Here is a 14,114-nt window from a genome sequence, read left to right as displayed (position 1 = left end):
GGGCCGGCGGGGGTGCGGGCCCGGGCGGCGCCGCTATGAACGCGGCGGTGGTGAAGCGGACGCAGGAGGCCCTGGGGAAGGTGATCCGGAGGCCGCCGCTGACGGAGAAGCTGCTGAGCAAGCCCCCGTTCCGCTACCTGCACGACATCATCACGGAGGTGGGGGCCGAGGGTCGGGGCCCTGGTGGGGGTCAGGGCCCAGGTGAGGGCCGGAGTCGGGGTCCCAGGTGGGAGTCGGGGCCTTGGTGCCGGCTGCGATCCGGGTGGGCGACGGCGCTGGGAGTCAGGCCCCCGGTGCAGCCGGAGTCGGGGTGCCAGGTGCGGACGGGCCAGGGTCGGGACCCGGGTCGGGGTCAGGGCCGCGAGTCAGGGTCCCAGGGGCGGGTGGGTAGAGGCTGTCAGGGCCTAGGTGCGGACGGGCCAGGGTCAGAGCCGGGGATCAGGGCCCAAGTAGGGGTCGGGGCTAGAATCAGGGCTGGCGTGAGAGTCGGCCTCGCATAGCGGAGCCCAGCCCCTGCCCTGGCCCACTGGGCCCAATCCCACGGTGTCTCCCCACCGGGTTGCCCTCACCCGTGCTCTTCCCTCCCACCCGTCCCCCTGGGCTGCCTCCCGCTGCCCCTCAGGGAGCCTTATTTCTCTCCCATGTGTGTGTTAGAGCCCCTCTTCCATTTAGCCTGGCAGAGCCGTTTTTGTGATTCTCCTGCCCCTTCCAGTGCGCAGCTCGTGGAAGGCGATCAGAAATTGTGGGAGAAAGAAGTTCTTTTTTATCCTCATGTTCCCCAAGTGTTTCTCCACACTACTCTGCGCGGTGGTCACCACGTTTTGGATGCTTGATAAACACCTGTGGGTAAATTTGTTGAAGGTGGTCGTAATGGGACCCAAAAGGGAAAACTCTAGAAGAGCAGGTTGATATTTGCTGCTGTTTGCCTGACCTCCATGGAGATTGTCTAACTTTTCCCCAGTGGATGGTGAAGTACGGAAAGATGGAGGCTGCACCTGTTAGGGGCCAAATGCTGGGTGAGCCGAGCTGAGTAAGGTCCTCAGAAGGTGCCCAGCCAGCCTGCGTTGTTGAACGAGGCTGTCAAGACTCCTGGTAACTCGGGGCAGCGGCGCCCATTTCCATGGTGCAGCTAGGACGGGCATTGAACCCAGCAACCTGGGCGTGGCCTTTGGGAGCTAGGAGCCAGGTGGAAGTTGCAGGCTTCTGAGGCTCCCCAGATCGGTCCTCCAACTTCACGCCTCACTCCGCCCAACAGGTGGGCTGTATTCCTCTCCTCAAACTTCGCTTTCCTCACCTGCTCTCTCAACTTACTTTGTAAGGTGCGCCTGAGTGTTTAAAACCCTAGCTTTTGCTTGAAACTCTGGACCCCCGCCCACATCGCAGCCTGTCTGGCCTAGGCTCCGCCCCCTTCTCTAGCAACACTTCACCTGTCCTGGACAGGGTTGGGGGAAGGGACAGGGCTGTGCGCTGCCTTATCCTGTGAAGGGGGCGGGTAGCGTCCTCCAGCCGAGGAGGGAAGAGGTGAGCTGGCCCGGAGGCGGCCTGCCTGTGCACAGAGCCGCCATAACCTCTCACCTTTATCGTCTGTTCGTCCTGTCTGCCCGCGGAGGTGGGGGACGGGGGATGTGCCTGTCCTGTGGGTCTTGGTGTGGTGCCGGGCTCCCCGAAGGTCAGGGTGAGTCGTAGTGGAGGCGGAGGGGAACATTCTGGCAGGAATTGACGTGATCGGCCAGGCAGCCAGGGAAAGAGTTACACGTTCTCCGTGGGGAACCGCTGGTCTGCTTTTCTTTCATTGCTTTTCTTTCCTAATCTCCTGCTGAAATTAACTTCTCTGCCTGGGTAAGGGTAAATGTATTAATTATCACCTCCTTGCTAAGGCTAGTAGGATGATTGACCTGTGGAAAGCATTTTCAGGTAGGAGGTGAAGAGCCGCCTCTGGAAATTCTTCCTTGACCCGGACTAACGTGTTCAGGTCACCACTGGTTTGTTAGCTCCGGCTAACCTAACTCGGCCTCTTTCTAAATCAAAGCACTGATCTTGTGAGGTTAATATTTCTTGTCCTTAAAATTATTATTCACAATTTTAACTGCCTGCAGACTAGGAAGACCTCATAAGAGACAAAATGAAAAAGTCCCAGGAATATTAAACTCAGGACAATTTTTTTTTTAATGTTTATTCATTTTTGAGAGAGAGCATGCGAGTGAGCATGAGCAGGGGAGGGGTAGAGAGAGAGGGAGACACAGAATCCGAAGCAGCTCCAGGCTCAGAACTGTAGGCACAGAGCCTGACGTGGGGCTTGAACCTATGAACTGGGAGATCACGACCTGAAGTCGGTCACTTAACTGACTGAGCCCCAGGTGCCCTGAACTTAGGATGCTCTTAATATTCCATCTGTCTTCTCAGGAAAAAAATAGCACAAGTCTTCGGTAGTTTGATGAAGAAGGAAAGCCAGCTTAGCAGCCGGCTTGGTCTCAGAGAAGTAGCCTGATGTTAGTGTGGGACTTTTTTCTAAAAAACGTATCTTGGGGCACCTGGGGGGCTCAGTCGGTTGAGTGTCCGACTTCGGCTCAGGTCATGATCTCACAGTTCGTGGGTTCGAGCCCCGCATCGGGCTCTGTGCTGACAGCTAGCTCAGAGCCTGGAGCCTGCTTCCGATTCTGTCTCTGTCTCTTTCCCCCTCCCTCTCTTCCCCGCTTGTGCTCTGTCTCTCAAAAAATAAATAAGTGTTAAAATAACCAAAAAACCCTGTCTTGCACTGATACATACACTGTATCCATCCAGGACATGCACGCAGACGCAGACGCATGCTTACTGCACACAATGCAGCTGATATTTTCAGTTTTATTTTTTGAAAAAGCACTTATTGCTACCCACTATGTTGATTTCACAGTGACCTCTTACATTTTGGGAAACTCTGATCCGGAAGAACCAGGGTCCTGGCTGTGTGTCGGGGTTTGGGGGGAACAGGAAAATCACTGCCCGTAAAGCTGGCTGGGGGCAATGGGAAGTACAGGCTGACGGCCAGGAGGGCCGGGCCGGGAGGGAGCAAAAGGGACGTGGCCCAGAGCAGCCCCTTTGGGGCCGGGGAGCGGCACGGTGGTGAGGGGCTGGACCCTTCCGTCCACGGTCAGACACCTGGGCTGAGAAATTCCTTTCGTTCCAGAATCCACTATCTCCCCTGGGCCTGAGTGACCCGTATAAGATGCTGTCCGCCTGCTTTTGAACCTTTCGGGCACTCCTCATGGACCTCAGGCTCCTTCTGCCCTGAACTACTCCTTTTCTTAAAATTTTTAAAAACTTTTATTTATTGACGTAATCTCTGCACCGAACATGGGGCTCAGACTCGCAACCCCGAGGTCAAGAGTCACATGTTCCTTCGACTGAGCCCGCCAGGCTTCCCTGTACTGACCTTTTTTTGCTCCCTTGGAGGGACCCTCTTGTCCCTGGACCTTGCAGGGACCGTTTAGCCGGGCACATGTTTCCTAAATGCCCCTGCCCCCCACTCGTGTTAGCTGTGGCCTCAGCTCAGGTCTGGTTTCCCCTGGGAAGCGTTCCATGACACCCCGCCCCTCCTGGTTTTGGACTGGGGACCCATCTCATGCTCCCTCACGCCCTGCAAGTCTGGGTAACGTTCACCTGTCCCCGCTTCCGGGCTGGGTCCTGCCTGGTAAAGGCGGTGCACGCGGCAGATACTCCAAAGCTGGTTGAGCAAGTGAAGGAATTAGATCCTGGCTGTGGATGGACAGACGCTGACGGCTCCTGACCTTGGGGCATGGGGGCCGGGGACCATGGACAGCCCGTGAGCTGCTGATCATGGCCTTGATCTTTTGAAGGTGATTAGAGTGACTGGTTTCATGAAGGGCCTCTACACGGACGCCGAGATGAAGTCCGATAACGTTAAGGTAGGCTGGGGGGGGCCCTCTCCTCCCCTTCCCTCCCCTCCCCTTCCCTCCCCTCCCCGTAACAGATGGGTGTTTCGTAAGCTGTGAGCCAGGTGTGTGTCCTTTAAATGCCGGTGCGCGTTGGCCTGTGGGGTCGATCACACTGGGATCACACGCCTCCCCACTCCGTTTCCTTATTTCCGCCAACTGCGCGTCATGCTGATGTTACCCGCTGGGAAATGGAGTTGGGGTTTCCAGGGTGTGTGCTCGCCCGTCCGCTCGAATTGCTTGCGTTTTGTCGCCGTGAGTTGGCATTTCCGGATCTGACACGTATGCACGGGAGCCACGCCTGTTGGACATCCCGAAGCTGGTGCGGAGAGTTTGGAAGTACTTTTTTGTTTGTGTGTTAAATGGACATCTTTCAGGATAAAGACGCAAAAATCAGCTTCCTTCAGAAGGCCATAGACGTGGTGGCAATGGTGTCCGGGGAGCCACTGGCGGCGAGACCGGCGCGGATGGTGGCCGGGCACGAGCCGGAGAGAACCAACGAGCTGCTGCAGAGACTTGGGCGGTGCTGTCTCAGCAAGGTGAGGCTGGTGCGCGGCCTCTGGGCCGGCAGGGCTGGAAGACTGGCCGGGGAGGGCAGGGTCCCGAGCCTGGGGGCAGTGTCCGGGGGCGTCTGCTGGATGCTACGCTTCAGAGCCTCGGGGTTACAGGAGAAGTGACTTAGAACCGCACCATGAGACAAGTAGGGGTGTGCCAGGCACGCCTGCTCCAGGCCGGCCTGTGAACCAGGGGACCTCAGGGACGCGTGCCCTCGGGGCGGTGGCTGGAGGCCGAGTGCCGTCATCCAGGCCCTGCCTGCCTTCTCCTCTTGGGCCTCCTTCCAGGGCAGGGGGGAGGGGGGCAGAGGACCTGCTTTTCTATCCTCTGGGGCTCATGGGACATTCCTGTTCTCTGCCTGCCTGTCCAGCCCTGGTGTCCGCTTCTCTCCGTCCATTCCTCCTCTCGCCCTCCCCCTGTCCCTCTGCTCCTCCCCTGGCTGTGCCCTGCAGAGGTGCGCTGCCCTGGGAGATCTTGTGTCCCTTGTACAGGGACTCATTTGCTGCTTCCTGGGCCCTCACTGTGGGTTGGAAGTTGGGGTCTCTGCTGAGGCCCGGGGCCTTCTTGCTAAGGACGTTGAGGACACCTTGGCATGGCGATGGCGGCAGGCTGTTCCCAAGGCCTGGAGAGCGCGTCGCTAACTCAGCCCTTCGTGTGCCCGATGGGGTATGGGTGGGGGCTGCCCTACCATGTTACCAAAGTGGGAAAGGGGGGCTTCAGCCCCCACGGCAGTGGGCACCCCAGTCTGCGTCCAGCTCTCGGGCTTGGAAACGAAGAGCTCATTCCACCAGTGCCCCGACTCCGTCCCCCGCTGCCACCTCTGCATCCCTCATGCTCCTTCTCTTTCAAAACATATCCCTGCTGAGCCCTTTGCCAGCTTCCTGTTGCCTCCGAGCGCGGCCCTCCCCGCTGCCTGGCTCGCAGGGCTCCTGGAGACCTGGTGCTCCTTCCCGTCCTCCGGTTCCCTCTCAGCTCTCCCCTCCGTGCCTGCGCCCTGGGGTCCCCTGCACAGCCGGGCCCCTCGATTCTTCGTGGGGCGGCCCTGGAGCCCTGGCCCCTCCTCCCTCCCAGGCGGACTTCGTTCCTGCGGCGTTGACATCTAATTGTTGCATTCGGTCTCTCCCCCAGTGCACACAAGGCTCCCCGACCCGCGGCCTAGTGCCTGGCGTGTGCTCGGTGCATCCTTGTGGGATGAGTGCGCGTGCGGGGCGGGACCCCCGGGCGGAGGTGTCGGGAGCCCGTGCGGGCAGGCTGGGCGCCGTGGGGGGCGCTTTGGCACTGGGTGGAGCTCGAGCTAGATCGGTCCTTGAGGCTCTTCCCGTGTGCGGCCTCCGTGACCCCGGGAGACGTCCAGGCGCTTGTGGAGTTGTGTGGGTTCACTTCGCTGTCCTTGGTGACATGCTGGAGGGGACAGTTACCAGGAGATGCCGTACTTTGTGCTAACGGCCTCTCCTTCTAAGACTGTGTCCTGGAGCTTCCTGGGGAGACACAGGGTGTGTTTAACAAGCGGTCCCTGACGCCAGCGCGCGGGTCTGTCCCTCGTGCTGATGTCACTCTCCCCTTGCCTTTCATTTCCTCCCGCTGACAAGCTCTCCAGTGAGGACGCGGTGAAGCGAGTGTTGGCCGGAGAGAGGGGCGACGCGAAGGGAAGGGCCCCCCTGCCGTCCAGGCCCCAGGAGTCGGACAACAGGACCTCGCGAGAGGAAGAGCCCGGACTTCGTAAAGATAAGGAGGTGGATGCAAGTGGTGCACGTCCGGAAGGGAGATGAGGAGTCGTTTTGTAGCTCAGGGAAGACGTCTAAGTGGTGCTGTGTTTGACCTTTTCCTCAGGATGAAAGGAACTCCGAGATGAATGAGGAGAACGTGAGCAGAGACCGGAAACAGAAGGAGGAAGGGACAGAAGAAAGCAAAGCGAGAGCGAAGGACAAGGACCAGCCGAAGGAGAACGACCGTGAGAGGCACAAAGAGCCGGAGAGAGACAAGTACCGAGACAGAGAGAGCGAGCGGGCCCGGAACCGGGCCAGGCCGGACAGGGACAGAGGCCCCCGGGAGCGGGACCGGGGCGCGGAGCGCGAGAGCGAGCGGCGGAGCGAGGCCGGGAAGGAGAAGGACAGAGGGAAGGACCGGGAGCGAGAGCGGGACAAGGGCCGGCGCCGGGGCCGGGACGCGGACCACCCCAGGGACCCCGACAGGGAGAAGGGCAGAGAGCACGGCCGAGCGGAGAGGAAGGTAACGTCCTGCGTGCAGCCCTCGCCTTCCCCCTGCAGCGACGTCTGTCCTCGCGGCGGCGTGGTCAGGACACGGCTTCCCGGTGGCGCCGCCCACGGCAGGCGGGGGCTCCCGGGGGGACCCCAGCCCGACCCGAGGCTTCGCCGGCTGTCCGACCAGGTGCTGCCCTCGCCTCTGCGCTGTGGGCGTGCGTGCGGGGGTTTCGGGGACGGGGCTTCCCACCATCGCGTGTGAGCATCTCCTGCGTGTGCAGGGCCCTCACGCCGCCTTGCTCGTGGGCACGGCCGGTGGCGGAGCGCCAGGGCCGCTCTAGGTCCTGGGCGCGTCGGCGGAGGAGCACAGGCCCTCCGACTGCTGGGATTCTGGTTTAACTGAATCCTCAGGTACATTTACGACGGGCCAGAAAATTAGTTTGGTTTCAGACGGTGTTTTCTAAGCGAGCCGATTACTCTTGGGCTCACGAGGGGTAGCGGAGGCCTCTGTCAGGACGGGGCTTACAGGTGCCTGTCCCCACAGGGGCGTCACCTCTTAAAGTGTCCCGGGAAGGTTGTGGGAATCTGCTGGTTCTTAGCTGCTGGGAGAGAGGGAGCCAGGGTCTGGAGAGGCTCGGGGTCTGCCCGGGTGACCCGGTTGGGTGGTGAGGGCAGGCCCGTGCCTCCTGGCCCGCGGCATCGCCAGGTGTGACTGCACTGGGCGACCACGGGCCCGCTGGGCATGACCCGTGGGGTGCCTCAGGGCCTCCCAGGAACCCGCTGGAGTAATGGGCCCTGAGATGAGTGTCATGAAAACCCGGCTCCTGTAGAGAAGGGTTCTAGAAATTACACAGGCATTCTGTGGCTTATGCCTCTTTGTAGAGGTTTAAGAAAAAGTGTTTTTCACTGATCAGATTTTTTAAAAAAATTTTAATGTTTATTTATTTTTCAAGAGAGAGAGAGGGCGCGAGCAAGCAAGCTGGGAAGGGGCAGAGAGAGGGAGACACAGAAGCCAAAACAGGCTCTGGGATCTGAGCTGTCAGCACAGAGCCTGACGTGGGGCTTGAACTCACGAACCATGAAATCATGACCTGAGCCAAAGTCAAACGCTTACCCGATTCAGCCCCCAGGCGCCCCATCACTGACCTGATTTTTCCGAGGGGCTGGCTGCTCTCACGTACTCGCTGTGCATGGGGAGCCCCCAGACCAGGCAGCGCTCTCCACTGTCCAGGTCTTCTGAAGTGTCCCGTACTGTATGTCCCCTGAAAACGCTGATGCTGTGACCAGAGTTTTAAGTAGAAAGCGGATTCCAAGGACAGGTTTTTATGGCGGGCCTGTGGGACTCTGGAGCCTGGTGGGAGCTACGGCTTGACTTTGTGGGTGAGACCAGGGCGAAGGGCCTGTGCTGCTGCCGCTTCTCTTAAATTTATCTGTATTTACTTACTGGTTTTTTAACTTTAAGTAGGCTCCCTGCCCAGCGTGGGGCTTGAACTCATGACCCTGAGCTCTAGTCACCTGTTCTACGGACGGAGCCAGTGGGCGCCCTGGGCCTGTGCTTCTGCTCAGACCTGCTCCTGCAGCCCCCAAAGCCGGCCTTCCTGGTGGTTTTGCTGGGCCGTCCCCTCTGGTGTAAATCTGGGGTTCCTCTGCGGGGCCTGGGGGGCAGCGCGCACCAGTGGTGAGGAACACCCTGTGGGGCCGCCTCCCAGGGAGCCAGGCTCCGGGACTTCCGTCCGGCGCCTCCCGTCCTCAGCCGCCGTCAGCCCCCCTGCCTCTCCTCCACTCGGTCTGTGTCTGGAAGCGACGATCGTGTCTGTGTCTCAGACCGTCTCAGCCTCAGCAGGCTTTTCGTGAAGATGAGGCGGATGGTCGGTGTGTCCAGAGCGGGGGTGCGGTGCCTCCTCTCCCTCGGGGGACAGCGGGGCGGCGAGGGGCTGTGCACAGAGCCCGCCGCCTTCTCGGGGAGTTAGGAGGACACGTGGAACCGGCCTTCGCTCTCCAGTCCTTGCGAGGAGACTCGCCGTGCAGCCCCTCCTGCTTTCTCCTCCTCACATCGAGAGGTGTCCATTAGGGACCTGACTGTGGGCGGGAGTCGGGTGTGCAGTTTGCACGTCATTCGCTTTGGGAGAACCTTCCTGATGCAGCGCCTGAAGGCGGTGCGCATAGAGGAGCGGCCCTTTGAGAGCCGCCCGCTCTCGGGAGCCGCGGCCGAGGGCCCGTGGTGGTCGGTGGCTTCTGTCCCCTCCTTCCCCCGTTTCCAGATGCCCACGTCTCACTGAGAAGTTTGGCCGGGCGTGGGGGTCCCGCGTGTCAGGGGGACACCGGTCCGTTTTCCCGAGAGGCACCGCCGCCCCTGACCCCGTTGCCCTCCAGGTCCGCCCTGCGGGGAGAGGGCCCGGGAGGCCCTTCGGGGACGCGGTGGTCAGGCCTGGAGAGTGACCGGTGCTTTCACTGGAGCATGTAACAGGTTTGAATAATAACAGAATATGACAGATTATTTTTTTTTCACAGTCCTCGAGCTCAGGGGAGGTGCCTAAAAAGTTGTCAGATGGATCCGTGAAAGACTCCAAAGCTGAAACAGAGGTAAACTTTAAAACATGGTTTCAGGGGACACGAATGGGTGGCTGTGCTGACTTGGTGACTGCAGCGACGTGGCCTCTACTGACCCCCGGAGCTCCGGGGGCAGGATGTGGCACAGGCCACACGGGAGCCCACTGTCCGTGGCGGTCTGTTTGACAGGTATGACACACGGGGTACAGAGGAATGGGGGGCGTCATTCGGGAGAGGGTCCAGGCGGTGCCGCAGGTGAGTCGGGGAGAGGGTCCAGCCTCCAGGCAGTCAGGGAAAGCAGGGGCGCCGCAGGGACCCCTCCAAGCTCTGCCCGGCCGGTGTGGGACCGGCAATGTGTGTCCCGCGGCTGGGGGACAGCCAAGGCTGGGCCACATCTTCTCCGTGCCTCTGGCCCCCAGACGCTGGACTCGTCCCGACTTTCATAGTCCAGTTTGCATTTTAGAAAGTGTATCTAAGGCGGCTGCCGGGAAGGTGGGCGAGGCGTGGAGTGGAGGCGGGAGGCGGGGGAGGCGGTTAGGAGGCCTCGAGCAGGTGCAGCAGAGCCCTGGTGGCTCGTGTGTGCTCCCTTTGAACGCGGCCGCTTGCACCGCGAGTTGTTCGGACGGACGCGTGTGAGGAGCTGGCGTCTGGCCGCAGAGTGAGTCCTCAGCAACGCGTCTGCTAAGATCGTGTTTCTTGGTGTGGTTGGTGGATGGTGGGCGTTTTTTCAGGCCTCTGCCGAAGATGGATTTCTGAATGTAGAGTGAGGGGGTCCTCCGTGCCTTCCGTTCCGCCTCAGGTCTGGGGCCGGGTCGGCGTCCGGTCCCCTGCAGAGGGTCCGGGCGGTGGTGCTGTGTCCTCTTCATGCTCCATGAAGCAGAGCTTGAATCAAAAGTCTCGACGTACTGCCGTGACACGCACCAACTCATTCTTTTTTATTCTCTTTTCTTTAGACCGAGGTTTCCACCAGAGCATCCAGGTCAGTGGCCACAAAGACGTCAAAACAGCGATCCAAAAATTCAATGGAAGGTACTGCAAATGTATCATTATAAATAACAGAAAATATGGAAATCAGTCACAGTATCCAGTTGAAAAAAGTCCTGTGGCTGGAAGGCAGCTCTGCCGTCGGGGTGGGGGCGTGGTGAACGAAGACTGTGTGTGAAAGGGATGAAGACATGCCCCTCTCTCCCTCTTTCCCTCCCTTCCTCCCTCCTTCTCTCTCTCTCACGTGTGTCTGTGTGCGTGGGAGCCCATGACACCAGCGGCAGGGAGCACCTCTTTGCTGGAGGTCTGTTGCCATCTGGAAGATGTGCTCGGATTTTAATTTTCCAAAAGTGGCTACCAGTCGCCCGTGTGTCGTTGACCCTGCTTGCATGACCCGGAGGGCTCGGATTAATCCTGATGCGGAGTGGCTGCCGAGAGCAGCCTGCTCTCAGGTGATGTTTATCATTTAAAAAGCAGCAGAAATGGCCCCCGGGAGTCACACCGGAAGCGGAGACCTGGAGCTCAAGCGGTCAGGCCGGCGGGGGCTTCGCCCACGGCCAGTACCCGGGTGTGATGACCAGTAGGTGGGAAGGAGGATCAGTCGGTGCCGGCGAGCGCCCCCTGCCGGCTTTCAAGTGAAGCGTCACGTTACTTGGAATGAGCAGTGGTGGCTCCCGAGAAAACACCCTTTTCCGCGTCCTAGAGGTGCCCGTGGTGTGGCCGTGGTGTGGCCGCGAGCCCTCGCTGCACTTGAGAAGTGCCCGGAGACGAGGGAGAGCCCCCTCCTCTTAACGGTACGCGGTGCCCTGGAGCGCCTCTGCCGGCAGCTGGTCCCTTGCGGGCGATCCCTGCGGCCGGGCTCCCAGGAGCGCCCCCTGGCGCCAAGGGCAGGCAGGCTTGGGGGGGGCCGCGGCGCCCGCCCGCCTTCCCCAGCCCGACGCCTTTTCCAGTGTTTCCGAGGCGCTTGCGATTCGGGGCGGTGATGGATGAACAGCGCGGGCTCTTTTCAGTTGCTGGCGAATTGTGCGTGTTTGTCGCGTCCGTCCTCCCCAGTGGCCTCTGGGGCCCGTCCTCTCCGCGCGGGCTCCTCACCGCTGCGATGGGCGGTCTCCGTGCTCTTCCTTTGCGCAAGGACGCTGCGCTGAAGCAGTCTGCCAATTGTGAGACCCCTGTTTGGGTTCTTCCCCAGTTCATCTCGACTTGTGACATTTCCGTCCTGACTTGTCTGAGTGCTTAGTTTTTCCGCACTGGAAGCAGCTGGTCTTTTTTTTTTTTAGTTTGTCCAGAGATTTGAGAAACGAAGATTTGTGTTTGTCATACATTTTTATGTTTAATCTTTTTAGTTATGGAGTAAGGTGAGGCTCTCCGTTTATTTTTTCAGAGTAAGTTACCAGGTGTTCTGGAATTACCACTATGAAGCCGTTTTATGTGCCTATGCTTCCAGGTTATTTTGCAAGTGTTGAATCAGTCTCCCATCCCTCGAACAGAGCTAATGAGTCTGTCGGGATTAGGTCGTGTGTTACACGTGTGCCCTCACTGTTGGGGGAAGATTGGACACTGTGGCTTCAAGTTAGTATGGGTGTCTCCTCCTCTCTCAAGAGAGTGTGTGTGTGCGTGCTGGGCGGTGTGCACAGTCAGGCCCGCCGTCGTGTGCGGCCAGTGTGGGCCCGTGCCGGGCGGTGTGCGCAGCCAGGACTGTGCTCATCTGCGGTCAGTGTGTTCAGCGGTGGCGTCCCCTCCGCTCCCTGTCATCAGCGATGAGTGCTGGAACGTCTGAGTGTCACTGACTGTCGTGACTGCACTGTGAGCCCAGCCTGGGTCCATCTCAGCCACGGTTCCGTTGACTTCGGCTTGTCTCCAGCTGACAGGTGTCACTGTCTATCGGCTTGGCACGTGCGCTTCTGGGTTTACTGGGGGGCTGGGGCCTTGGGCTCCTTCTCTGAGGTCTTGCGGAGAACAGGTTACCAGAGATGCTGAGCCTTACGGAGCTGCCGACAAGCCGGTAGGCTCTGTCCCCTGCCCGTGAGTCGGGTGCGCTCCTCAGCGCCCAGCCTCCCCAGCGAAGCTGCCATACTTAAATGGTGGCACTTGGGCAGATGTCCAGCTTCTGGAAGGTGTATGACGCACAGACGTCTGGGTTCCCCTCAAGGGAAAAGCCTGCGTTTACTGGGGTGTGGGGTGTCGGGTTTGTTAGACACACATCGAATCTTAAAGCTCCTCTAGAATCCTTATAGAGTCCAAAAAACATTCTTCGCAAGAATATGATAATTTTTGCTTCTTCTTTAGTGCGTTAGAGAAGAAAAACGTATTACACGTGACTGTGCAATGCAGAGTTACGCGTTAATACGTGCTTTCGTTATGCAATTTCACGTCAGGAAGGAGGGACTCTAAAACCAGCGAAAATAGTGCCTCCTCTGAAAAGGAACGTAACTCTTCCTACAGCAAGGCCCAGAAGGAGCAGGCCTCGAAGCAGCTCGGTAAGGCCCCGCAGGCGCCCTCGGCCGTTGCTTCCTCTGACCGCTGACCGGCGGAGCTCTGCGGGTGGGGCCCTGCCCGCGAGCTGCCCCAGCCGTGTGCGGGGCTCCAGGCCGGGCTTGCCCCTGTGAGTGTTGTGCAGATACTTATGCAGTGCCTGGCCGCCCGGGGAGTGTGACGTAGAGGGATAGGCGGGTAATGAAGAGAACTCGGGGTGCTGCGTTCACATTACTGAGGAGCTTTGACGGAGACCTTCCCCCGAGAGGAGCGGGTGTGGTAGGGGGGAGGTGTGGGCAGGGGAGGGGCTATCTGGACAGAGCGTTGACTGGGGTGACGGAGGACGGGCGGGTGCCTGGGAACGGGCAGAGGCGCTGGCGGGGGGACAGCCTTGCCTGTGCGAGGTGGCAGGCCCGGCAGGGAGGCTGGCGGGGACGGGGAGGGGGAGAGGCCCGGGGTGCGGGCCCCACTGGCCCAGGGATTGCAGTGGGTGTGAGCGGAAGCTCCGGGAGGATGTGAGGCTGGACAGGGGCCTGATCCGACCCAGGTTTTAGCATCTCCTTTTAAAACTGGGGAGGGGCGAGTACGGAGGCCGGACAGCAGTGGGGTGTCCGGGGAGAGCGTGATGGCGGGGACCCGAGTGTCCCTGGCGAGAACAGGTTGGGTGTAGGACACGTCTGATGGGCAGATGGGATCCACTGGCTGACTGCGGGGCACTTGTAGAAAGGAGAGGGTGCGGGGCGAGGGCGCTGGGGGCAGGGCTGGGCACCGGTTTGGCCGCATTCACCGGAGCAGGCTGGGGGGGGCTTTGGGAGACGCCAGTTGGTGGGAAGGGCGGCACCCCTGCTCATGCTCGCGGGGTCCGAGGTGCCCGCGAGCAGCCCCATGGTGTGTGGAGACAGCGGTCGGAGGTGTAGACCCAGAGTTCAGGGAGGGGCTGGAGCCACTGACAGTGAAGTCGAAGAAGGTGCGGTCTTCGGCACGGTGGTCTTTCCTGCCGTGGAAATTCGTGTGAAATTAAAGCAGGGCTCCGTGGAGATGTGCTCCGGAGCCTGCCAGGACCCCCAGGGAGGAGATCTGGAGAGAGGGTGTCCTGAGAGCGGGGGCTGGGGGGCGGCCTGTGACTCCGGGGGGACGGGCTGGTGTGAGCCTGGGGTGAACCCTGTCAGTCCCGACAGGAGCCCCGCCCCACACGCAGAGTCCTCCGCAGTGTTTTAATCTGTCGTTAACTGTTTTATGTCAGGGGGAAAGGAAGGCAGTGTGTCAGCTAAGGTTTTAGAGCCCGTAGTGCCTGGATTAAATAATGGGCCAGCTCAGGAAACTGCGACTTCGGAAATAGGTAAGAAAAAGATGTTCTTTAGTTTAAATTCTGTACCACTTTGACACAGAGCATTTATGTCTCAGTGTAGTTATATGTAATCAT

The 14,114-nt window shown here is 59.8% G+C and overlaps 1 protein-coding gene across 5 annotated transcripts in view; it reads left to right on the top strand.

Moving 5' to 3' along the window:
* The first annotated feature begins 6 nt into the window (after positions 1–6).
* Positions 7–14,114, top strand: part of TRAF3IP1 (TRAF3 interacting protein 1) — a 46,205-nt gene continuing 32,097 nt past the window's right edge. For 2 of the 5 annotated variants that reach the window (XM_029933528.1, XM_029933527.1), the window contains exons 1-9: positions 7–158; positions 3,834–3,902; positions 4,307–4,468; positions 6,074–6,217; positions 6,315–6,713; positions 9,197–9,268; positions 10,189–10,264; positions 12,595–12,696; positions 13,935–14,030. In XM_029933528.1, coding sequence (XP_029789388.1) covers positions 36–158; positions 3,834–3,902; positions 4,307–4,468; positions 6,074–6,217; positions 6,315–6,713; positions 9,197–9,268; positions 10,189–10,264; positions 12,595–12,696; positions 13,935–14,030 — 1,243 coding nt within the window. In that variant the 5' untranslated portion in view covers positions 7–35. The remainder of the gene's footprint in view (positions 159–3,833; positions 3,903–4,306; positions 4,469–6,073; positions 6,218–6,314; positions 6,714–9,196; positions 9,269–10,188; positions 10,265–12,594; positions 12,697–13,934; positions 14,031–14,114) is intronic. The other 3 variants (XM_029933531.1, XM_029933530.1, XM_029933529.1) reach the window with 2 other exon arrangements.

This window comes from Suricata suricatta, chromosome 3, assembly GCF_006229205.1.
Source record: "Suricata suricatta isolate VVHF042 chromosome 3, meerkat_22Aug2017_6uvM2_HiC, whole genome shotgun sequence".
Lineage (NCBI taxonomy): Eukaryota > Metazoa > Chordata > Mammalia > Carnivora > Herpestidae > Suricata > Suricata suricatta.
Note: the sequence above shows the minus strand (reverse complement) of the source record. Positions and strands in the feature narration are given on the sequence as shown.